General features: G+C 33.9%; 3 protein-coding genes across 4 annotated transcripts; all 3 read left to right on the top strand.

Annotated features, from left to right (window-relative positions):
* Positions 1 to 1357: 1357 nt before the first annotated feature.
* Positions 1358 to 6269, top strand: LOC100262579 (metal transporter Nramp2). The gene is made up of 4 exons (XM_002285086.5): positions 1358 to 2162; positions 3093 to 3229; positions 3338 to 3990; positions 5566 to 6269. The coding sequence occupies exons 1-4, from the start codon at positions 1567 to 1569 to the stop codon at positions 5788 to 5790; spliced, it is 1611 nt and encodes a 536-aa protein (XP_002285122.1). The 5' UTR covers positions 1358 to 1566; the 3' UTR covers positions 5791 to 6269.
* A 4723-nt stretch (positions 6270 to 10992) lies between these two features.
* On the top strand, positions 10993 to 16227 carry LOC100854713 (putative pumilio homolog 8, chloroplastic). Of its 2 annotated transcripts, none has more exons than XM_019216216.2 (5): positions 10993 to 12300; positions 12386 to 12548; positions 14690 to 14853; positions 14946 to 15204; positions 15664 to 16227. In XM_019216216.2, exons 1-5 carry the CDS (start codon positions 11288 to 11290, stop codon positions 15691 to 15693), a joined length of 1629 nt encoding a protein of 542 aa, XP_019071761.1. In that variant the 5' UTR covers positions 10993 to 11287; the 3' UTR covers positions 15694 to 16227. The 2 variants fall into 2 exon arrangements, with proteins under 2 accessions (XP_019071761.1, XP_003634432.1); XM_003634384.4 differs by having other exon boundaries at positions 11004 to 12300; positions 15669 to 16227.
* A 356-nt stretch (positions 16228 to 16583) lies between these two features.
* LOC100245410 (aspartic proteinase 36) lies at positions 16584 to 23816 on the top strand. The gene is made up of 12 exons (XM_002283222.5): positions 16584 to 17036; positions 17110 to 17230; positions 17748 to 18175; positions 18277 to 18433; positions 19996 to 20078; positions 20176 to 20272; positions 20430 to 20499; positions 20585 to 20830; positions 21373 to 21497; positions 21922 to 22023; positions 22129 to 22226; positions 23176 to 23816. Exons 1-12 carry the CDS (start codon positions 16780 to 16782, stop codon positions 23369 to 23371), a joined length of 1980 nt encoding a protein of 659 aa, XP_002283258.1. The 5' UTR covers positions 16584 to 16779; the 3' UTR covers positions 23372 to 23816.
* Positions 23817 to 25430: the final 1614 nt, after the last annotated feature.

Genomic DNA, 25430 nt, shown 5'->3' with positions numbered 1-25430 from the left:
AAAATATTAAGAACATTGAAAAAATGCAAAATTTTATTAAAATTTTAAAATAATTTGAAATATAAAATAATACTAGAAAATTTCAATAATTTTAGTAATTTTTGTAGAAAAATATAAATTTTCTTATAATTTTTGAGATTTTTCAAACAATTAAACATAAAATACTTGAAAATAAATTATTTTTTTAAAAACTTATTTATCATAAAATATATCATTACTAAAATATTAGTAAATTAGTTGTTAGATTTTGATGAAACTATGTTTTTTGAGTGAATAGAAAAAATTAAAATATTTGATTGCAAAACATAATTAAATCAAACTTATTAATAATAAGTTCACTTTAATTATATTTGTTGATATCATCTGTTACTTTTAGTTGAATAAAAAAAATAAAATATTTTGGTTTTGCCTATTCAATCAAAAAACCAAATATCACTTATATGTTACTCTTATTTAAATAAAATATAAGTAATTAATAAAAATTTGATTGATTTTGTCTATTAAGTCATTTTATTTCTGTAATTAAATTAAACTATGAGCCTTATAAACAATTAAATAAGACTAAATTATAAAAAAAATAAGTATAAAAAGAATAAAGATTTAATAAATAGGAAAAAAAAGAAATGTAAATATTAAATATAAGATATTTTATATGAGGGGGCATATGCCACGAGTCTTAATTGACTCAATTAAGAACCTTTGAAGAATAATCATCTTGATAGCTTTATTGCGCATATATATAATATCAGATCAAATCAAATCAACATTGGTGCAATGTCATGTCACCACATTTGTTATCGCATTACACTATGCTTCTCCTTCATGTTTATAAGTCACACGACTAATTCAATATAGTAATAAGAAAAATATATTATTATTTTTTAAATTTTTTTAGGATTTATTGTTAACTAGAGCTTAGAATAATTATTTAGATCAATTTTCTTAAACTTTCAATTATTATTATTTTCCCCTTCTAGCCTTCTTGCTTTCTTAGGGCAGCCGACAAATAGTAGATTAATAATAAAAAAAAAATGAGAAATGGGAAAGGGTAATGAGAAAATAGAAAAAATGATGACAACCCAATTACCCAGTCCAACGACTCCAACTCATCAGAGCGATGTATATATTCCTTTTTTTTTTATTTGGGTAGTTCGTCTACAATAACCAATATAAGGTTAATTCAGGACTATATGTTGTTTATTAAGATCACAATTATCGGTGTCTGTCGTAATAAAGTGGGTTATCCTGGTAGTCCTATTCTCTGACGTTAATTGCGCTACACGTGTGGCCTAGGAGGGTACTTTGGTGAGAGTGAAAAAACATGAAAAACAAAAGGGGCGTGTAGTTATTTATTTGTTTTGTTCATTTTAGTATTAGATTTGGGTGCGCTACCTATAAATAAAGCACCAGCCGTATCCGCAACACTCACCACTCCTTGGGCCGGTTCAATTCCATGCCTACAGCTCACGTACGTCCCTCGGTAGCGCACGATACCACACCTTCATCTTGTATAACTGGCCGGTGACCGGTGGTGGGACTCCGAAGGTTACGAATTCCGCTGCCGCCATGATGACTCCTGAGCCATCACAGCAAGAACCGCCCAACGGAGACGGCAAAGATGAGGAAGCAAATCGTCTCTTGCCCTCAAAATCTCCTTCGTCACTGTCGCCATCATCGGACGAGGAGGAGGTCGCGTACGAATCTAGAGAGAAAATATCAATCGTCGATTTGGAAGGCGAAACCCTAGAGTCCCTCGATGCCTCCGCGACTCCGCCCTTCTCGTGGAAGAAGCTGTGGCTATTCACGGGACCAGGGTTCCTGATGAGCATTGCGTTCCTAGATCCCGGAAACCTTGAAGGGGATCTTCAGGCGGGAGCCATTGCAGGGTACTCGCTGCTATGGCTATTGATGTGGGCGACGGTTATGGGGCTCTTGATCCAGTTATTGTCGGCGAGGGTTGGGGTGGCCACGGGGCGGCATCTTGCCGAGCTCTGTAGGGAAGAGTATCCGACATGGGCTGGGCGGTTGTTGTGGTTCATGGCGGAGTTGGCCTTGATCGGGGCTGATATCCAGGAGGTGATTGGTAGTGCCATTGCAATTAAGATTCTTAGCCGTGGATTTCTTCCGCTTTGGGCTGGAGTTGTAATTACTGCGTCCGATTGGTGAGGATTTGGATTTTGTAAATTGCGCTTCACTATCTCTGCTTTGTAATTTGTTTGTCAAATTTAACTCTTCGTGAAATGTCAACGTCTTCAATCTCGGTTTACATATTTTAGGGTTTGAATAGATTTCGTTGGAGGTTCCAGGTTATTAATTCTATGAATTTTAAAGGCACAGTTAGGATTTTCTTTCTGTTAATTTTTATCTTTTGTTTAGAATTACTACGATTTTGGAAACCCTCTTCTCGAAGATATGATTCATGTTAATGGTTATTGTGTTCCAGTCGAAGTCAAATTTTCATAACCCCTATCAAGCGAATACGATTCTTTTTTTTTTTTCGGGAAATCAAGTAGTTGAATCAGTGAATGGATATTTCTGTAATTCAAATAAATATAATTATTCCTACGGTTGTGGTTAATTGGGAAACCTGGATTGATAGATCATGCTTTCAAATTGAAATTATTCCTCTGGAGTTTGGACCCATGAATTTTACAGGCAAATTTCAATTTCATTGCTTCATAATGCAACCAAATATGGATTTAAAACCTCCATTTCCAATTTTAACGCCCTTATTCATGGTCCCAAGTCCATGTAACCGTTGGAAACCTTAAGGTTTTCCTCCGTTATCTAAACTTGTTTTCATTTTAGAAGTCTCTCACTTTATTTTTTTTTTCTTTTTTTTTTTAATGTTCTCTTTTCATGGATTAATTTTCTGGTTAGTTGCTAGATTTAATTCTATTATGTTCAAATAAAATTCTGGGAATCTTCTGCAATGATCTCTCTTGTTTCATAAGGATATTTTTCTTGCTTCGGGGGAAGGGGGGATTGGACCTATCATTGCATCTCAAATTGATCGTTTAGTTGGCTTCATTGTTAAAAAAATGATGAGTAATTATTTAACCCTGTTTTCTTGATTCATTTATTGTGAACAGTTTTATCTTTTTGTTTCTTGAAAACTATGGAGTGAGGAAGTTGGAAGCTGTTTTTGCAGTTTTCATTGCAACAATGGGACTTTCATTTGCCTGGATGTTTGGTGATGCAAAGCCCAGTGGAAGGGAACTTCTGATAGGTAAGAAATTATTTTCTTATATGAAGTAAGTGTTTTCCCCCCTATGTCTTTATGAATTATTTTCTTAAGCTGCACCTTTAATAAAACTGACTTTGATCCTGTTTCTAGGTGTTTTGGTTCCAAAACTTAGCTCAAAAACAATTCGGCAGGCAGTGGGAGTTGTTGGTTGTGTTATAATGCCTCATAATGTATTTTTGCATTCTGCTTTGGTACAGTCCAGGAAGATTGACCCCCACAGAAAAGGTCGGGTTCAAGAGGCACTCAACTACTATTCAATTGAGTCGACAGTTGCCCTTCTAATCTCTTTCATGATCAATTTGTTTGTGACAACTGTTTTTGCAAAGGGATTTTATGGTACTAAACAGGCCGATGGAATAGGCCTAGTAAATGCAGGGCAGTATCTTGAAGAGAAGTATGGGGGAGGTGTTTTCCCAATACTTTATGTCTGGGGTATTGGACTATTGGCAGCTGGACAGAGTAGTACCATAACTGGCACATATGCTGGGCAATTTATCATGGGAGGCTTTCTCAATCTCCGTCTGAAGAAATGGCTAAGGGCATTGATAACACGTAGTTTTGCTATTGTGCCTACTATGATTGTAGCTCTTGTTTTCAACAGATCTGAAGCTTCACTGGATGTTTTAAATGAATGGCTTAATGTACTTCAGTCAATGCAGATTCCTTTTGCACTTATTCCCCTTCTTACTTTAGTGTCCAAGGAACAGGTTATGGGTGTCTTCAAGGTTGGACCACTTTTAGAGGTAATTTTTAACTCCTTATTCAGTCATTTGGCTCATAATACTTATTGCTTTGCTTTAAATCCACCCTGAGGCTGCAACAGGTAATAACCTGCTGCAGGCATGGTAGCAAGTGAACTTAGGTCAGCCCATGCTTTTGTAAAATAGATGGATAAAAATTTAACTGATTCAACCAATTTTATTAACCTCAGCCAAAATATTTGGTGGTTTTTAACTCTTTGTCAAAATACTTGTAGCCATAGTTGCTAAAAACTTATGATACCTGATACGATACCCAATAAGATACGTGATATTACGATATAACGATACATTTATCTTCAACTATCTGTTTATTTGTTTGCTTTGGCTCATATGCACCACATGGAATGACAGTGATGATATTTTTTCTGTAGTATATTCAGCTCAAATTCATTTATGCAGTATATGGCTTAATATTGCATTAGTGATGATGTTTGATGTTGATGCTGATGCATATTTCTTCCCTCTTTTACTACTCCCGTTATTTTTCTTCTTTGCTTTGTTTCACTTTTTTTCTTCTTATTGATTATTGACATTGAGGCAATTTTTACTTGAGCAAAAAAGCTGCAGTCTGTTTGACTAGACAATGCCTTACAAGAATGGTGGGTTTAAATGATAGGATTCAGAAATTTGTCTAACACTTTATCATAAGATGAAGCAATCCACTAAAGGTGCCAAAAAGGATGTGCAGTTTGTCTATTGTGCATTATGAAGAACTATTGTTGTATCTTAGGAATTTTCTTCATATCAATCTATGCTTGATCAATAGTTTACTAGGTCATTAACACTGCTTAAATTGTTGCCATATTTTATCTGTTTTGTGACTTAAAATCCATTTAGCTAGCTATTTGAATCAAGCTATCAAGGGATTTGACCTTTTCAAAGATCCAAAATAATATTTGTTCAAGCATCATCAGCATCAGTGAATGACTTACATCTACAAACTTCATGAACATTTCTCGTTTGTTCATGGAAAAGACTTGACCCTTTAAAATGGAGGTGCTTTCCTTCTATGGTTCCAACATTTAGCACAGTTGATCCGGGCACCATGTAGATGCTAAGATCTGCATTGGGAGGGACATGATTGATTATCTTATAAAGAAGTGATATCCAACTGGTGACCGTTGTAAACCTGTGAGGAAAGATTGTTGTGAACAAAGGCACTCGAAAGGATAGACACACACACACACATACATTTTTTCTGGTCATATTACGATTTATTCAGTTTCAATCATCCTTATTCCAACTAACCCCCGCTCTCTTTGTCTCTCCTTTTCCTTTTTGTCCTGCTTGCTTGTCTAGCATATGAAAGGCATAATGCCCCTTGAAATTATTCCTTGTTTCTTATTCAGCTGTTCAGTTTCTTCTCAGTTTGCATTTTCTTTTTCAAAAACAAATATTTGCATAGCATGTTTCATTGGCTGTAGTGTCAGGCAATTTGAAATCATGTTTTGTCTCTATTAGAACTTGCTGGAGATTTCATATATCAGTCACACTGACTGGAACTGATATTAACCAACTTCATTCTGTTTTCTAATACATTGTTAATTTATGTTGTAGAGAGTGGCGTGGACTGTGGCTGCCCTTGTAATAGTGATCAATGGGTATCTTCTGCTGGATTTCTTCATGGCTGAAGTTGATGGAGTGCTATTTGGTTTTCTGGTCTGTGCTGGCACAGCTCTATATGTAGCATTTATTTTTTATCTTGTATCACATGGTGGTGTCCTTTCTTCTACTTGGTTCAGCTTAGTAACATCCAAGAGGTTTCCTTTCATTGGGAGTTGAGGGACTTAAAAAATATCATAATCATTCTGTCCACTGTCTGACAAATTTCAAAGAGGGCTATTCCCCCAATGGAAGCAGTTTTCTACAAGAAGCCTCTTTCTAACTTTTGTGCATGGGTGATGTAAGTGTACAAATTTATGAAAAAGGTGAATCTTTTTTTAAATGCACTTCTCCACATGCTGGAGGCACCGGGTTGCACTTTATGCTTTGGATCATCTGAAGATATTCTTTTCTCCATCCTAGAGGATGAACTAAACACATCCACCTGCCACAGGATAAAGGTATTTCTCTGCTCCAATTCTTGAAGGGGGGTTGGAGGGAAAGATTCAACGTAGCAAGTAAAAATTTTAGAATGAACCATTTAGTTTTCTTATGCTGTAACTGATGGATGTTATTGTATAGGGTAGAATCGAATGGGCACTTGTTTCCAATCAAATAATGCAAAGGTGAAATGAATTTTGCCAATTTGTTGTGCACCAGTTAAACTCCTATTTTATTTTATCATTCTTTCCTTTATTTAGACATACATGGTCGTGTACTTGTGGAACCAATGGCTAACTTAACTACCTACATTATTTTGTCTTATATTATATGTTTACATCTCAGGGAAGTACCATGTGCAAGCATATAATGCATTACTACAGCTACATGGGATGTTCTTGTTTGTGGTATTGGAACTTTCTGGTGTTCTTATTTTGTAGGGAAATATGGAAAAACGTATTCTGCAACTAAAACCAATCATGCTGAAGCTTCAAAAATTAATTTATTGCTTGAAGAATGTTGATGATTGTGTTAAACTGCCCAGGCCTAGTTGAATGGTGTCATGTAGTTGGATATGATTGATTTCTTCATAGGGACAGTATGGAGGGGGATAGAGGGGAAAGGAAGGGGATTTTCGTCATTTCCTTTCTTAGTCATCTAATTGGTTGTAATTATTCCAAAAATTAAGGAAACGACTTCAAAAAATGTTGCTTGAAGAATGTTGCCATGGAATTTGTCACATCCTCTTCTCGTTCCTCTTTTGAGATTGTGATGGGAAATTTGTTAGATGTTTCTATATACACTACTTGATTGACCATTACCAGATTGATTGCTATTATAATCTCTCCTTCCTTGAGATGGATTCAACATATAATTTGAGTTGTTTATTGCAACATTTAACATTGATCGAAGTAACATCACTCAAAATCTCATATTCTTCAAGTTTGGTCTCGTGTGCCAACAATAATGTAGCAATGTCTTGTATGTGGCAAATCTTATATATTGAGATTATAGAAATAAAGATCCGTCATATTTCAAGCTTAATTCAATAAGAATGTGTAAGACTTGATCTTTTCTAAGATCGCATGTCATGCAAGAGCTAATGCATCGATGATGTTTTTCATTTTGAGGAGGTATTTTGTCATTATGGATTCTCTTTTGTTGTTTGCAATTGCGTAATGCGTGCTCTTGATTGTGAAACAAACAATTTCCCATGATTTTGCAAAATTTCAATGAAGGCACTTAAACCAAGTATATTTGAGACAGGATTGCTTTGCTTGCTCATAAAGGACACAAAATAGCAAATCAAGGATAAGTCGTGCATAATTGATTTTGCTAAATTTTCTATATGTCATCGTCCATGTCTTTTGATGGTAGCTAAGACTTGTTTACATCATCAAAGCACATTGTTTCTGAGTTTGACTGCTAGTGGATACTTAAAAATACCAGGAGAATTGAATTCCATACTCAAAACAAAAGAAATGTTAGAGGTAGAAAAAGATCTACACAGGCCTTCTCTTGCTACCATATCAAAGAGTGGTTGAAAAGAGGATATAAATAAATAAATTATGTCTTTGTTTTAAAAGTGTTTTAGAAAACAATTCTTTAAAATAATTTTTGAAATTTGTTTCTTATATTTTATAAAATAAAAGTATGTTTAGAAATCTGAAAAGTTCTTCATTTTTAAATATGTTTTAAAAATAACTTTTATATGTAGTGTTTCAATTTTAATTATTTTTTAAATTTGTATAATTATTTTTTAAAACAATCTCAAAAAATAAGTAAAAACAATTGAAGATAATTAAAAAATATTTTTAAAAACATAATATTTTTCTAAATTTAAGAAATTTTCTGTTTTTAAAAGTAGAAAGATATTTTGTATGTTTTAGTTGTTAAATATGTTTTTTTATTTTAAAGAACAAAAAATTGTTCTCAAAAATAGTTTTCAAACAAAATCTAAAACCATATTCCTTGTGACTAGTAATCAACTTTGTATACACCTCTTTACATGTAAAATAGAATACTTAGCAAAATAACAAAATGAGGTTATTTTCTAACCGAACTCTTCTTGACAATCGGCTATTCACACTGCACCACTACACTATGATTGTTAATATATTCATTGTACTACGTTAATTTTAGTTTTATTACTAATATTTTGTCACACATTAACACATTTGATTTTGGCAACAATAAATGTATAGTAGAAATGTTTGTCATTCTATGTAACTCAGGCTTGAAGAATTCAAGTGAAAGTAAAGAATATGTAAGTTTAAGGTCAATACATTTGGCCATGTTGGTCTAAGATGTAAGTTGTAACTATATGGCTACGTAAATTAGATGGTAAAGAATGTAATTCATAAATATTCTCAATAATGAGAGACGTCTATGGCCCACTCCCCTACATGTATAAAAAGAATTCCTTGAAATACAAATAAATTTAAATAAAATTTTTTGGTAAAAAAAAAAAACCTAATTCTCTAAAGTAGAATATGTCCTTTGTTTTTGTTTTTTCCTTTTTATTTATTTGGATCTTTTCTATTTCTTCGATTTTGTCTGGATCCTCTTTTTTTTTTCATGAATCTCTCTTGTTCCAATTTAGTTTCTTTTGTTTGAAATATTTTTTCTATTTCTATGTTTGTTTTTTTCCTTTCTCTCCTTTTTTTTTTTTTTTTTTTGAGGTTTCTTCTAAACCATCCCAAACCATGATGTATCTAAAATATTAGTAATTAGTGAAACAAAAATACTTGTACAAGCTACCGAAGAAACCCTATATCCAACTCTTTGTAATATTTTGAACCATTTATAAACATCACAACAAATATGATCAAAACATTTATACCTCCTATGTAAATAAGGAGCTATGCAGCAGCTACAAAATGGGAATTTGATGAAATATAGAATAAGGATATATAGATAAAAACCAATCTTAATGAAAAGGCACAATGAACCGGATTGGTAAATAATATTTATATAATTAGGATTTTTATGTGTTAAGAAATTTTATTTAAATTTATTTGTATTTCAAGGAATTCATGGTTTATTTTACAAAATTATCGTCTCAATTAAATCAGTTGAATGATTCAAAATCTCTTATCAAAGCCATTTTAAAGTAATTTTGATAAAAAACCCTTTCATTTTATAATGCTTTTATCAATGATATTTCTATTAAAAATATTTTACGAATTATTTATTTACATATAAAAAAGTACCAAATATTTTACTAAATTATTTATTCAGATGTGAAAAAAATAGCAAGTTTTTAATCATGTGTCAATATCATGAAAAAAAATGATTTTTTTTTTAAATATCGATTAAGTTCTAGTATAAATATTACTTTAAATATTAATTTTAAAAAATGATTTAAAAAGTTTATTGAAATGCTTTTAAGTAGTAGCTCATGGAAACCTTTTAGGAATTAATTTTATTCATTTCCACTAAGGTAATGTTTGGACTAAATGGGCATAACTTTTATTAGTTTTGAAATTTTATCAAATATTTCATTTATAGTTTTTATTTATTATTTTTCTTTACCTCCTTTCATTTAAATTGAGTTAAGTATTTGATAAAATTTTCAAACAAAGAGTTTAATATATTTAGTCAAAACCCGAAAAAAATTGAGGGAAATTAGAGAAATAAAAAATCACGACATTTTAATCATTCTCAATTGAACAAATTTCTCAATTAAAACTAACTTATATTTAGTTATTTAGGAAACCATCCTAAAATATCTTTGTGAATTGTTGAATGATTTAAAATCTCTTGGAATTTTGTCAATGATAATTTCTATTTGTCTAATTTTTTTTAAACCTTTGTTTGATTATTTTTTGGATATATTCTTTTCCATCCTTTAAACCAATGAAATTATTAAAACTTGTATTAAACCAAGACTTATAAAATTTCATAAATTAAAATTTGTTTACAATTTTTTTGGTTATTTATAATTTATAAATCATTTAATAAAATTATTTAATTTGAATGATATATTTGTGCTCAAAAACTTTTTTAGGGGCATTTATTTTTTGAAGAACACTTTCAATAAACGAATATATATATATATATATATATAAAAGAGGAATGAACTTGAAAAAAAATAATCATATTTTACCAAAACAAAAATTTAGAATTTAGAAACTTAAGAATTTTAGAAAGATTTTATATTTTAAATTTAAAAATATTTGGAAAGAATTTCTTTTTAAAATTTAAATTCTTTTCCAAATTTCATAAGAGATTTGATAAAGATTTTTTTTTAAAAAATTATTTTTTATTTGAAAAGAATTTTTTTTTAAATTCAATTTAAAATTCTTTCCAAATTAATTTTATTTATAATTTTTATAAGTACACTTTATGTCTTTTATGTCATTATTATCTAATTAATTCAAACTTATTTTTTATCGGCCCCTGAACCAGGATAAATGAAACAAAATTGGTAATTTATTCTAAATACCTAATAATATGGTAATTTATCCTTGTTTATTATTTCTCTATGATTTTCTATCTTTTTATCGGTTATCATCGATTGCTTTATTAGAAAAAAAAAATATAAAATGAAAACCTGCATTAAATATATTATCTTTGACTACCTGTATTAAAAATGTATAAAATTTGAATTATTTAAAAAAAATTATTTTTAATATTGAAAAAAGAAAAAAGAAAAGAAAAAAAGTAAACCATTGATTTTGTGTGAGAGTGGAGTTTTAACTCATTTAACGAGGTAGTTTATTGACTTTAGAGTTCCATCCCAAATTAAATGACTTATAAAGATATAAATAAATAAATAAATAATAATAATGAGTAACAAATTCCACATTTTGTGTGGAGATTTTATTTACCGATTCTTGGAAGTAAAAACAGACTGGAAGGGGGGGAGTGGGGGTGTTGGAGTCTAGGAGATAGGAGCGGATATACACATGAGAAGCAGCAGATAGGCGACACATGTGGGACAATCCCCATTCGCGTACTCCCATGAAAACCTTCTATAAATTGCATGCAAATCTCTCGCTATCACTTCCAACTCTTTCTCTTTCTCTCTCTCTCTCGCCTATGAATTCGCTTCTCCACTTTATATTTTCCTCTTTAAAATCAAAATCTCTCGAAATATCCTATCAAAAATCACACCTCTTATTTTTTCCTTATATTGTACTTGGATTTCTCTAAATTCTTTATAAAAACCCTCTCACAAAACCCTCGGCTGCCTCCCTCCGTTTTCAACCCCATTCCTTTTGCCGTTACTACCATGGACAGAGCATTCGGCAACCACACCCTCCACCGATCTTCCGCCGGCTCCACTCCGGTTCTTGTTCCAAGAGACGTGCCTTTTCCGGGGAATCTTTTGGACCATCAGTTCGGACGCAGTAACTCGCCGGAAACTGGTGCCCAAAACCCTTTCTTTATTGGAATCCACCAGGATCAACCCCTAGAGGACGTCTTTTCTCGTCTCAATCTCTCGTCCGGTGTTGGTGGTGGGTCGATGCTCGGAGACACGGTGACCGGTGGGTACGGCTTTTTGCCGCTTTCTTTGCAACAAATACAGCAAACGAATGACGAGTTTCAGAGTTGGAGTTTTCCCAGAAGCGGCATTGATACCTTCGGGGAGGTGGGCCTGGGGAATCATGAGGTGAGGGCGAGTGCTGAGAGTCGTGACGGCTTTCTTGGGTTTTCGAATCCTACATCGGTTATTCGCGGGCTGAGTACTGAATCAAGAAAGAGAAGTTTGGGGGCTGAGAGGTATGCTTCCTGGAACCAATCTTCCAGACAATTTCAAAGACCGGAACTTAGTAGTGCAGTCTCAATTATGCCTCGTTCCAATCAAAACCGACCCTTGCGTGGTCCCGTGGTGGATTCCTGTGGGGAAGTAGATGGTTGGGTTTCTGAAAATTTGACCAGTTCGAGGCCTGCTTCGTATAATCGTGGCCTTAATAATCATTTCAATCATCAATTGCAGCAGTATTTGAGTCTGAACTACTTGTGCTTGGAAGATTTCCGGGGCAGGGTTGTGCCCTTGGCCATGAATCAACACGGGTGTCGGTTTTTGCAGGAAAAATTACAAAATAATGTAACTGTTAAGGAAATTGAGATGATATTCTCGGAAGTGATACACCATGTGGCCCAGTTAATGCTGGACCAATTTGGGAATTATGTTGTTCAGAAGCTGGTAGAGATTTGCAATGAAGAACAGAGGACTCAAATCCTTCTGTCTGCCACCACAAATCAATATCAACTTATCTTTATATGCCTCAACATGCATGGGTATTCTTGGTTCCTTATTTTTTATGAATTTATCCAATTTCATTGAGATTGGTTCTGGTGTAATGGTTTTCTTTTCTTGTGGCAGGACTCGAGTGATGCAAAAATTATTGGAGTATCTTACCACCCCAGAACAAATTTCGATTGCCATGTCTGCCCTGTGGCCTGTTACTGTTGCATTGACCAAGGATACTAGTGGTCATCATGTGATCCAGCATTGCTTGAAACTTTTTTCTTGCCAAGACAATATGGTAAAGTAATTCCATACAAGAAGAATTGGTTTTATGTTTCTTTTTATCATGTGTTGTTACTAATATCTACTTATCCCCTGCCTGATCTTGCCAGTATATGGCACTATATATTCAAGCTAAATGTTAGATGAATAGCAATTGGAATCACTTATTTCTGGTTTCACGTTTTTGGTTAGAAGGCATCACCCTTTCTGCTATGTTGTACTTGTTTTAAATGGTCTTTTGTTATGGTTCCTGGGGCCTTGGTCTTGGGCAGCTCATGCACTGATAAAGATAAAAATAAATAAAGATAATAAATTACAAAGTTAAAGAATCCTAAAATTGTCCCAATTCATCCCAATTTTGAAATCAATTTATTTAGAATAAGGGTTTACCCATCATTTTTTTTCTATAGGAAGTTGCAGTTTTTTCAAGTTTGATATCAAATGCTGAAAAAAAAAGTTTTTGTTATATACTTAAAGGTTGGAAATTAATGACAATAGAGCAAGAGATGGTTCAATAGTTCTTCAGGAAAAAGCTACATACTTGTTGTGAAAGGCACACATAAAAGTTTGAAACTTAAGTGGATTATTCTTATGATAAATATTGGCAGGGTTTTATTTGATGCTTTGGATGCTGATTTTGAATGCAGTGGTGAATGAAAACTTTACTTAGGTGGTGTTTATTTTTTGGCCCATTGATATCAATCAATATAACTAAATTGAATCTATTGATAACGAGTTCACTTTAGTTATGTTAGTTGATATCAATAAGTTATTTTTAACTGAATAGAAAAAGTCAAATATTTTAGCTTTTTCTATTCGGCCAAAAAACAAATTCCACCTTAATCTCTTAGTCCTTTTTCTTATATATATATATATATTCATTTGGAGGGAATGATGTTTTTGGAAAGAGCTTTGAAACTTGCACATAAATGCATAGACACCCTCGAATATATGGGTACATGTGATGTGCTGAAGCTTGGAACTAACAATTGTAGTTAAAATTTTAAAAAGATTTGTTTTGTGAATTTTATGATAATCTATATATCAAGTGTCATTTTTTGTTAAGTTGAATATTAGAAAGTGGTATTTTTGTATGTATGTTGATGAATATCCATGTTCTAGCCCATTTAATCTTAGGATCTTTCATAGAATTGGTTATATGTATATATATCATTTTACACTTCATTGATGCATTTTTTTATATTTATTTTTCATTATATAAAAAAATGTACAACATAGAAAAATGATGCACAAAAGCTTTTATATATGTTTTAGCAGCCATGGTAGATACAGTTATCTCTCATCAAGGAAAGCAAAATGGTTTAGGATTTTGGTCATATTAACACACTGCTTGTGCGATTAATAATGTATCCACCATGATCAAAGCCTTTTGTTTGTTTGTTTTTTTCCCTTTTTCAGTTAAAGTTTGTATCCGACTTTATGGGATATGTGCCATTTTTATGTATCTTGTATCTATACTCTGTAGGAGAGTAAATCGTATGTTGGTCTGATAGGTTTGTTGTCTCAATAGGTTTTTATCTCTACAATGATAATTGTTTAACAGTTTATTTACATGTTATACGGAAGTTGGTGATTTGTTGATCTATTAGGTTAGTTGTCTCAATCAGTTTTTATCCCACAATGCTAATCTGGTTTTACGTGCCCTCATTTCCCACAAAACTCCATTGCTTTAAAAGAAAACTACAGGGAAACAACCTTGGAGAATTTCTTGTAGTCCTTTTGGTTCATCACTTACAAGGATTGAGGAAAGAGAAAATAAAAAACATAAGAGAAAGAAGGCTTGACAATCTCTTTTCAGTTCTTTTATCCCTTATTCCTTTCCAAGTCATGTTAACTTTGTGGAGATAACTTGGGTTGGCTTGAACAGAACTTCTTCCTCTATATATCTCCTGTTTCTCTTCTTTCTTCTCCTAATGGAGAGGTTTCTGAACTTTTATCTTCTCTTTTTCCCTACAGAACATACTAACAAAATTGCAATCCACAAATATACTCTCTTTCTGCTAACACCATTCAGCACGACTTCACTAGAGCTAGTCTGGGAACTGCCATTTTTCTATCCAACAAACATATCTTAATTACTCTAGGTTTCTCTTATATTGACTCTTGAATTTTCTGTAATTGAACTTGCTTTTGCAGTATCTTATTAAGGAGGTGGCAGAGAATTGCTTTGAAATTGCAACCAATAGAAGTGGGTGCTGTGTGCTGCAGTCATGTGTGGAAAACTCACAGGGAGAACTTAGAGAGCAACTAATGGCTGAAATAATAGCTAACGCGCTACCCCTGGCAGAAGACCGTTATGGGTTTGTTTCTCTAAAGCTTTGCCTGCACTTTATTTCCACATGACAAACTGCATACCAAGCTTTATATGTTTCTATTGTTTTCTTTCCTATAGTAACTATGTGGTGCAACACTTGATGGGATTGAAGATACCAGAAGTCATCACAAATCTCCTGAAGCAGTTTGAAGGGACATTCATTTCTCTCTCCTGCAATAAGTATGGTAGTAATGTGGTGGAAAAATTTCTGATAGAATCCAAAGACGAGCAATCGTCGCAGATTATCATAGAGTTGCTCAGAAGTCCAAATGTTTCTATGCTGCTTCTGGATCCTTTTGGAAACTTCGTCATTCAATCAGCATTGTCTGTATCTAAGGTTAGATCATTTCCAAAATCCCACTATTCTAGTTTACCTGTTTGTTAAAAATGCCTAAGAACCAGGTTTTATACAGAGGTAGCAAGGTCTGACCTCAGATCCATCAGGCCATCTTGACCAAATGGGTTTGTGTTTGGGTTCTCAATAATAATGCCTAGAGGTCTCCATGATAATTAGTTTCTCAATGAGTATATTCTTTTTGAAACTGCATTTTAAGTACTTTTGATTACATTTTAGATTACATTTCACTACAAATGATTTGCAATTTTGGGAATTTGGACCCTGATCCAAATTCAACTCTCATGAAACAGACATTTCCAACTATATACTTTGTTACATAACCAGGATTTCATTCTATCTATCTTGTTTCCTATAGAACACTATGCACATTTTCTTTTCCATAGATTTTGTCTGAGATGTAATGTTATATTGGTTGATGTGTTTTTTGATTATTGCAAGAGCAGGGCCACATTCGAAATGCTCTTGTGAATCTAGTTCGATTGCATGCTCCATCGATGCGCAGCAATCTTTATGGGAAAAAGGTCCTCACTTGGTTCGACAAGAGGAAGCTGCAACATTTATACATGTAAAGATAAAGATAAGAAGGGGTATCTGTTGGTTACAGAAAGAAATTCTTTACACCGCTAGGTTGGGTGTCAGGCATAATGTTGTTTCAATTTTTTTTCTCATTTGTCTTTGTGATAAAGATTTTTAGGTGTTAATAGAGGTTGAGGATTGTAATTTTTAGTTTTAAGTCCTTTTGATCCCTATGTACTCTACGGATGGAAGGATGATTTTGGTAGGCGAGAGAGGACATCAGAAAGTGATGGATAAATTAAATCTGCAGCAGCTGCGGCTGCATGGGCACTAACTTGATTTGTTTCCAGGCTTCTCCAGGGGATTTCAGGAGGGGGATGATCAGTGTGTGTTTTGGAACTGTATATTTTGAGGTCTTCCCACTGTTGCTTGTTATACATTATACCCTCATAATTGTTTCGCCATTGAAAGGAATTTATTATCTTATGCCTTTTTGTGATGATCTCGTTTGGTCTAAACATATTTGATATTGCACTGAGAAATTACTCCCCATGGGTTGACCCATTTGGGTTCTAACCTCTATATTTCTTTCATTTAGGCAAAATGCGGAATGCAATAAGTCAAACTGGAAGATTATTAGAAATTTAGAATAATTTATAGCCATCTATGAATGTAACTTGGAATCAAATTTCAAGCCTCAGAGTTTTATTTTATATACCATTTGACGGTCTGGGACACAAATCTTGCATCAATGTTTGAGCCCCAAGTGAGTGACTATATTACCCTTGGGTTAAGTAGGGTTGACCTTAACCAAACATTGTTGTTGGATGATGCGTCGCTCTCCCATTGGTTATAGGTTGTGCCGGTAAAGAAGCACTATTGTTTTGTTTGGATCTCTCTCTCGCTTTCTGGGGAAGGCGAAGACTGAGGACGGAGGACGGAGGACCTTTCTGAGTTTTCTCCAATTTTCTTCCTTCCTCTGCACTCATCATCATCCTCAAATCCTCTGCTATCATTGATTTCAGTTTTCCAGGAGCCATGACGCAGACCTGGTCTCTACTAATTTCTGCCATCGTCATCTTATCTTTCGTCACAATCTATTCTTCTTCAGCCTCACAAATCCCCAATAGAGGCGTCCGTCGCCCCATGATTTTTCCGTTATATTTCGCGTCCCCTAAATCTTCGGGGCACCGGCAGGCCATTGAGGGAAGCTATTGGCGGCGGCATCTGAAATCGGACCCTTACCACCACCCCAATGCTCGCATGAGGCTCTACGACGATCTCCTCTCCAACGGGTACTCTTCTTTGCTTCATCGGTTTCCGTATTGGTAATTAATCAGGATTTATGAATCTTGATATTTGTTGCAGTTACTATACGACCCGGCTTTGGATTGGAACGCCTCCGCAGGAATTCGCTCTCATTGTGGATACGGGGAGTACTGTCACCTATGTTCCCTGCTCTGACTGTGAACACTGTGGAAAGCATCAGGTTGGGGTTCACTTCCAGTCAGTCTAAATTAACAAAATTTTTATGTTATAATAGATCTTCGCTACCGGTTATCTCCTTCATATATTTTCTTGCGTGATCTGTTGTGACGGATTTGAGTAAATGTAGGGATTGAATTTTATAGACTCTGCATTTGGCTTGCGAGTAATAGGAAAACTTAAATTGCTTTTTTATTTATTTATTCTTCAATGTTCAATATGAATTTGTCACGGGAGACGTCCAATTATAGTTGCCATGGACATGAAGAATTTTTTGAAATTCCATGGTTCTCTGTTTGGTTGCCAGAACAATATGGGAAACTGAAGAAAATTTAAATTTTTGGACAAAAAATTCAACTTTCCCTGTTTTAAGATTCGAAGTTTTCCGATTGTTTTTACAATGATTTCTCATAAATAAACCAGTTATCAATGTTTAAAATTCTTAATTTTCTGAATCATTGATTTGCTTTCCCACATGATATTTGTCTATTATTTTTATGCTGGTTTGAATACAAATCCAGGATCCAAGATTTCAACCAGATGAGTCTAGTACTTATCATCCTGTTAAATGCAATATGGATTGTAACTGTGACCATGATGGAGTAAATTGTGTTTATGAGAGACGGTATGCTGAGATGAGCTCTAGCAGTGGTGTGCTTGGGGAGGACATCATTTCTTTTGGCAACCAAAGTGAAGTTGTCCCACAAAGGGCTGTTTTTGGTTGTGAAAATGTGGAAACCGGTGATCTTTACAGCCAACGAGCAGATGGCATAATGGGTCTAGGCCGTGGTCAGCTCAGCATTGTAGATCAACTTGTTGACAAGAATGTCATTAATGATTCATTTTCATTATGTTATGGTGGGATGCATGTAGGTGGAGGGGCTATGGTTCTTGGTGGGATTCCACCTCCCCCTGATATGGTCTTCTCCCGTTCAGATCCTTACCGCAGGTAGGATACTTTTGTAAACCTGTTGCAGTTGACACTTTTCTTTGTTTAACAACACTTTTGTTACATCTTACACATCTACTTTAGTTTTGGGATGGTAACAGTCCATATTACAATATTGAGCTCAAGGAAATACATGTTGCTGGGAAGCCATTGAAATTAAGCCCAAGTACCTTTGATAGAAAGCATGGAACAGTCCTGGATAGTGGAACTACATATGCTTACCTTCCAGAAGAAGCTTTTGTTGCATTCAGGGATGCAGTAAGATTTCATTGCACTGAGTTCCATCCTCTTCTTATTATATTCTGTTTCAAAATCAAGTCCTAGTGTTTGATAGAAATCTGTTGGGTTTGTTCTTCCTTTTAATTAGCCCCCTTCACCCCCACCCCCTCCCCAACAAAAAAAAGAAAAAAAAAAGAAAAAGAAAAAGGAGGATTGTAGATTGTAGAGATTTTCGTATTAAATGAATCTTCTTCCAAAATTTTGGCTTGTATATTATACAACTCAAAAATTTGCTATGGCACCGGTGAATTCTTTTTTTTTTTTTTTTTTCACCGTTTCCAGCTTAGATCCAGTTTTGGATAATAACATTTCCTTTTTCTTTTCTAGCTAGGGGAAAATCTTTTATTTGCCTATATCTATGCTACCTTTAAGCTTGCAATTCTTATTTTGAAATGTATTTCTTGTTATAGATTAAGTTTCAAGTGTGTACGGATCATTGCTTTCGTACCTTCTAAAATTTCATGATAAAATGATATTATAAAGAATAAAGGAGGTGACGTGTTCTAAAGTTTTTTATAATAATGTTAATGTACCTTTGAATCATCATCATCATGAATTAGTTTCATTTTTAGGTGTGCTTGTCCAGCCCATGGGTTTGGTCAATGGACCTTATGTTGTAAAAGGATTCTATCCTTTAAACCTCTGCCTTTTAGATTTCATAAAATTCCATCAACCAAGTTCAAGATTTTTATTGAGGGTTAAATTACTCAGTGCTGCTTATTTTTCCTAATGGTGAAAATGACTGCTTATTTTCCAAAATATTGCTCTTTTATGCCTTTTTTGGTCCGTCTAGAGGAAAAGAAATGGGAGAGCTTTTGAGAATTGTGAAAGTTTGGACCAAACAATTAAAAATTCTTTTTTGTATCCATTTTAGGATTGGGTTAGATTGTACATTGGGGATGGTGTTATGTCACTGTTAGATTTTGTGGATTGGTTAGGTTCCCCGGAAGGTGCGGTGGCTTATTTTTGTGTATTCGCCCCTTCTGGTTTTTGTTGTTTGTATACATCGTGTATACTTTTGATTTAATATGGTATCCTTTTACCTATAAAAAAAAAGTTTTGCCTTAGTTTCAGCAGAAGATGTTCTCTAAGGTAAAATAATTGTGCTATAGTTTTTAGAATATCAAGGGCCTTGTAGTGCAGGTATACCTTCCAGTAAAATGCCTTTTTTTTATTTTTTTTTTATTTGATATGTAGAAAAATTCTAAACTTTGAAACCTCTTTCTGGAAGCTATTCTCCGAAAGCATCTCACCCTCAATTTTATTGAGAAGAGCTTTTAGATTAGTGTGTTAAGCAACATTCTAACCTTTTAGACAATCAAAAAGCTGTGTCAGGCATCCCCATGAACTCTTACTTAAAGTGCTGTTGGCACTCAAACCTGATCCTCAGTTGTAGATATAATGCAGAGTATCTATCATTAATTATCCTTTAGTATTTTAAATCTAATACAAGACCAATTCAATTAGCATTTTTTGTCTAAACTATTGCATGCTATTTTGTTGAACTATAAATTTATCGTATCTTGGATGCATGTTTACAGATTATAAAAAAAAGTCATAACCTCAAGCAAATCCATGGTCCTGACCCGAATTATAATGATATTTGCTTTTCTGGTGCTGGAAGGTATTGCCTAAAATGCATAATTCAAGTTCTTTAGCATTTCTTGGTTCATTTGTTGTTTTGACACATCTTTTGAGAGTTTAACTTGAATTTGCTCTAGGGATGTCTCCCAACTCTCAAAAGCATTTCCAGAGGTTGACATGGTATTTAGCAATGGGCAGAAGTTGTCACTGACTCCAGAAAACTACTTGTTCCAGGTAAGAAGACTAGAATTCCTTCTTACAGTTTTTATACTCAAATATAAATTTATAATGGTTTTAGTATGCTGTTGTGTCATCTTGTGTCTCCTGCAAAACATAGACACTGCATAATATTTGTTGTTTTCTTTTCCTTTTTTCATGTCATGCTTTAAAGCATACAAAAGTTCATGGTGCATACTGCCTGGGAATTTTCCGGAATGGGGATTCAACTACTCTTTTAGGAGGTATTCAGTGCTCTCTCTCACTCTTTATCTCTCATCCTTGTGTAACTTACTTTTTAAGCAGTAATTACCCACCTACCATGTGCAGGAATCATTGTTCGTAATACCCTTGTAACTTATGATCGGGAGAATGAAAAGATTGGATTTTGGAAAACTAATTGCTCAGAACTATGGAAGAGACTGCATATTCCTGGTGCTCCTGCAGCAGCCCCTATTGTTCCCACTCCTAAATCTGTTTCTGCACCAGCACCTGTTGTTTCTTATAACAATAATACAACTGTTGGAATGCCTCCTACAGTGGCTCCAAGCGGATTGCCTCAGGAAGTTCTTCCAGGTAGAATAAGTTGTGAGAATGTACAAGGCCTTTATGCTTCTCTTCATACTCAAATCTGCTGCATGAATTTACTTCTTCCTTTTTCTTTCTTTTTTTCCTTTTTTTTTTCTTGAAAATAGAAAAAACATACAAAAGAAAAATTGGAGTAACCTTTTTGGGTTGAACTGAGAATTGTGAGACAATATATTAATTAACTATTTTTCATTTAGGCTTAGAAACCCTCTAGATTCAGAAAAATGTTGTAACAGTTAATACGATCTTCAGAGAGCATATCATGTGCCTACACCCTTGGTGAAACCAATAACATACAATCGGTCTAATCAGCCTACAAACATCTCTTGGAACATTCTCTCATTTTCTTATTATCGTTATGCAATAACCTATTGGATTGGCTCAAGATAGCTGCTTGATTCTGATGAACTATTGATTAGTTTTGATATTCAATGGGGTGGCCATGTTCATTTTGGCTTATTAATGTTCATTTTGCTTCTTAGACCATGGCTTCTATGTGATGATATTTTCTCTTTAAATATGATGTATAGGAGAATTCCAAGTTGGACTTATAACGTTTGATATGTCGTTTAGTGTCAACTACTCCAATATGAAGCCTAACTTCACAGAACTTGCTGAGTTTATCGCCCATGAGTTGGAAATTAATGCTTCACAGGTAAAGGTTGCACTATTTTGCCCTTGACATGGTTTGGGCTGTTGTAGACACCTAGTGACTGAAACCAGAACTATTTTAACATCAGTTTTTTGAAACTTATTTTGTGTTACAAGAGTGGTGATTTCTAATTGACCGGTAAAACCAGATGATCTTTGAGTGTTTGTAATGGGTTGAGGTATAGCGTGGTTTGAGCCTTCAATTCTTCAAATTTGGTTAATAAAATGGATCAGGCATGGATTGAGGCTATAGCCTTTACCAAAGGCTCTTAACTGAACTTGACCCAACCCATTGTGAATCCTTGATCATTTATTGCTTTTACATCCTACTCACTTCGTTGGTATCTCTATATTGCACTTTGATTTTGAGGATTCAAAATCTATTTAACTTGGTCTACCAATAATGCCAGTGCCAATTGCTTTTTCAGGTTCATTTCTTGAACTTCTTTTCAAAAGGAAATCATTCTGTCATTAGATGGGCTATATTTCCGGCAGAATCTGCCACTTACATTTCCAACTCGACTGCGATGGTAATATTGCTTTTCTTACACAGTGAGAAGTGAATGTAAATTGACTAGGTACTTTCCTATTTATTAACCAAGTAATTGCCTCTAATGCCTATTTGTTGTCTGCAGAGCATAATTTTGCAGTTAAAGGAACATCGTGTGCATCTTCCTGAGAGGTTTGGAAGTTATCAGTTGGTTGAATGGAAAGTTGAGCCACAAATTAAGCGGTATCTTTACTTAATTACTTCCTGTTCAAATTGTTTCTCATTTCCTGGAAATCCTTTATCACTTGAACCAAGCAATCTATTTGAAGCATTAGGGACTCCCAGCTGACTTTTAGGCCATGTTGAAATCAGTTGGAGTGTTGGCTTTGTTGTAGAGCTAAGGTGCGAGTTTCATTATCTTGTTCAAAATCCTTTGTTTTGGAGACAGCACGAAGCAAGCTTTATCTAGGTCAAGGCTCAAACTTCCCAGAGAACATTCATACATTTGGTTGGCCCAAAAGTAACACTTGTGAACCATAATTTTGGAGTTTAGGCTAATAGAAGGCTAGCCTCACCAGTCTATACATATTTAAGATTTATTCTCTCCATGAAAAAGAATTATTATGGTGCATTATTTTGTTACATTTATGTTTTGTTGTTTATTTTGGAATTGAAATAGAACGAAAGTTTTTCTGATTAATGACCACTGGAGAGTGCACTTGCATCGTACATGCACAGTGTAATGTCGGTTGTAGCCTCTCAGCTGGTGGTAAGGGTGGTGATGGGGGTTGGCAATGAAGTTGCCCAACATGGGTGGTCGTCGTGTAACTTGGTTCTCTGATGGTCATGTTGACAAATGTGAAGCAGTGTAGGTGTAGTGTAGTTAAGGGGCTCCTGTGAAGTTCTGGTGATGACGGGGTTCTGTGCTGTTGTGGTGGTGCTGGGTACTGCCATTGTAGGGTCATGGAACTAGCGTTGGGCATTTTGGCCTTATATTATTAGTAGTGTATGATGTGATGGTGATATTCATGAATTATTAGAATGTCGTTTTCCTCTCCTTATTGAAATAGTGGCTCCGGTATTGACATCCTTGCTGCAGTATTAGATTTTTTATTTTTACCCTTCTAAATATTTTTTACCTGAAGTCATCTTTGTTTTCTTTTAATGCTTGATATTATTTGGAATGGTACAGGACATGGTGGGAGCAACACTTCTGGACTGTTGTGGTGGGAGTCATTATCACATTGATTCTTGGTTTATCCACTTTTGGAGTATGGTTTGTTTGGAAATGGAGACAGAATGCCGTTGGTACATACAAGCCCATTGGTGCCAGAGTTCCTGAGCAGGAGCTGCAGCAACTTACTTTGATCTCAAGCTCACAAGCCTAATCCGGGTTGGTTTTGAGGATCTGTAAAATATGTCTTGAATATTTTTTTTGTGGAGGAAGTCCTGCCCTACATTGATTGATTCAGAACTGGTTAGACGTTTGATCGTCCTGAGGCTGCTATTCCTCTGTTTATTGCTGTGAGATGGCCAAAACCAGAAAAAGAAAAAGAAAAATCTACATTTTGGAAAGTTTTTCTGGGTCGTTACATATATTGTAGAGCAAGTGATACAAGAGCCTTCCCGTTTAAGGCGAAGTAGAACAGCTATTCTTGGTCTCATTCTTCTTTATTCAACTTACCTGAATACAAACTCAACCCACTTCTCTCAATTCTATAGGTTTTTTAGGCTGCAGCTACCCTCTACCCTCTATCTGAGGGTGCTGCTAATGTGTTAGCTACTGTTCTTTGTGTATCTGCAGTTGATAATAAATTCATGCCGTTGTTACAAGGTTTCTAACTTCAATATCAGAAAGGTCAAATGTTACCCTAACATGGCAAATGGAAAATGGTGATCTGAGTGAGAGAAGGAATTCATTTTTTGTGTTCTTAAGAAACATTCGTGGATGTAAACCAAGCGCAGGTTTGTTGAATGCCATTGTTTTCCCCCTGATTCCTGCTTGCTATCTTTGCAATCTAAGATTTTTCAGGCATATCGGTCAAATCATGTCTCCCCAGCGGATTCATGATTGCTACCAAATATACACGAAAATTGATGAAATCTTATCTGTACAGCAAGACCAAGTGAGAAATTGACATTGCCATTCCTCACCGACAAGCCAGGTATTAGATCACATTGGCCTATATACTTCCCAACATTGGTCTTAGACTTGATTATTTGCACCGCTGGACTGCCCGTGGCCAGATTTGCACCTTCCAAAATTTTCGAATTCTTTGAGTTTTCAAAATTGTTTATGTTAAATTTTGATTTCTAAAATCCACATGTTGACTAGGGTTTTCTGTATTGGAGAAAAGCTTTTTACCCCATAGAGTTTCTTAATTCTTACTATTATCTCTATGTATTTTCTACACCCTCAGACTAAAATCCTTAGATTGAAACATGGTGCCTAATCACATCTCCTATCTCATCTCAATTATTTAAATTAATTTTCATCCTCATCTCCATAAAAACTTTGAAACATTAAAAATTGAAAGAGGGTGGGCCAGAAATTTCTCATACCTATCCTTCCCTTTTTTTTTCCTAAAATTTTTTATTTTTAGATTTTCTATTTTTAATATAAGTATAATTTACAAGTAAATAAGTTTTATAATTTATTTTTACAGAAAATGAAAATTATTTTTATTTTATGTGTTAAAAAAAAAAGAGAAAATAAAACAATAAACTATTTCTTATTTAATTATATTTACAATAATTTATAGAAAATGATTTTTATTTGATTTCATGTTATAAAAAAAATAATAAGTTATTTTTTATTTAATTATAGATACGATTAGGTAGAGCATGAACTAAATTCCCAAAGTTGCCCATAATTGATTTAAGTTTTTGTTGAACTTGTTCTTATCCAAAAATAAGTCGGGTGTCATTCTTAATTTTATTTGACTGAGGAGGATAAGATCAAAGATGAAAATATTGGTAATTACGGATATATTAGTACTTAGATTTTATGGATATATCGGATATATTAGTAGATATTTTAACACAAAATATGGATAGACAAAAAATTCATTAAAACTTATGAAAATATAAGAAAAAAAACTCTTAAAAATGAAATTAAAAGTATAACAGACATTTTAAAGTTGTTTTGTTGAAGAAATTAATATATGTATGATATGATTTACGATATTAAATTTAATTATATAATGTCGACCTGATAAGAAATGTGAATTTTATAAATGTAAACTCATTATGAAGTTAAATTATTATAAATATACTAATTATGTGATTTAAATATATTATTATGTTAAGTTAATTTACTTACCTCTATCGAAAATATATTAATTAATTGTAAAAATGTATTAATTTAAATTCAATGTTATACCTACTAAGTTAATTTATTCTCAATATACTATTATTACACTTGAATATCAAAATAAAATAAAATAA

The sequence above is a fragment of the Vitis vinifera genome, chromosome 18 (genome assembly GCF_030704535.1).
Source record: "Vitis vinifera cultivar Pinot Noir 40024 chromosome 18, ASM3070453v1".
Lineage (NCBI taxonomy): Eukaryota > Viridiplantae > Streptophyta > Magnoliopsida > Vitales > Vitaceae > Vitis > Vitis vinifera.
This window is presented reverse-complemented; position numbering and strand designations above follow the sequence as displayed.

Excerpts from the sequence above, each read along its gene's own strand:
- LOC100245410 (XM_002283222.5), top strand. The coding sequence starts at position 16,780 with ATGACGCAGACCTGGTCTCTACTAATTTCTGCCATCGTCATCTTATCT. Across the intron at positions 18,434-19,995 it reads TTGTTGCATTCAGGGATGCA|ATTATAAAAAAAAGTCATAA; the intron begins GTAAGATTTCAT and ends GCATGTTTACAG. Across the intron at positions 20,079-20,175 it reads TGCTTTTCTGGTGCTGGAAG|GGATGTCTCCCAACTCTCAA; the intron begins GTATTGCCTAAA and ends AATTTGCTCTAG.
- LOC100854713 (XM_003634384.4), top strand. The coding sequence starts at position 11,288 with ATGGACAGAGCATTCGGCAACCACACCCTCCACCGATCTTCCGCCGGC. Across the intron at positions 14,854-14,945 it reads CTGGCAGAAGACCGTTATGG|TAACTATGTGGTGCAACACT; the intron begins GTTTGTTTCTCT and ends TCTTTCCTATAG. Across the intron at positions 15,205-15,668 it reads CAGCATTGTCTGTATCTAAG|GGCCACATTCGAAATGCTCT; the intron begins GTTAGATCATTT and ends TTGCAAGAGCAG.
- LOC100262579 (XM_002285086.5), top strand. The coding sequence starts at position 1,567 with ATGATGACTCCTGAGCCATCACAGCAAGAACCGCCCAACGGAGACGGC. Across the intron at positions 2,163-3,092 it reads GTAATTACTGCGTCCGATTG|TTTTATCTTTTTGTTTCTTG; the intron begins GTGAGGATTTGG and ends TATTGTGAACAG. Across the intron at positions 3,230-3,337 it reads TGGAAGGGAACTTCTGATAG|GTGTTTTGGTTCCAAAACTT; the intron begins GTAAGAAATTAT and ends TCCTGTTTCTAG.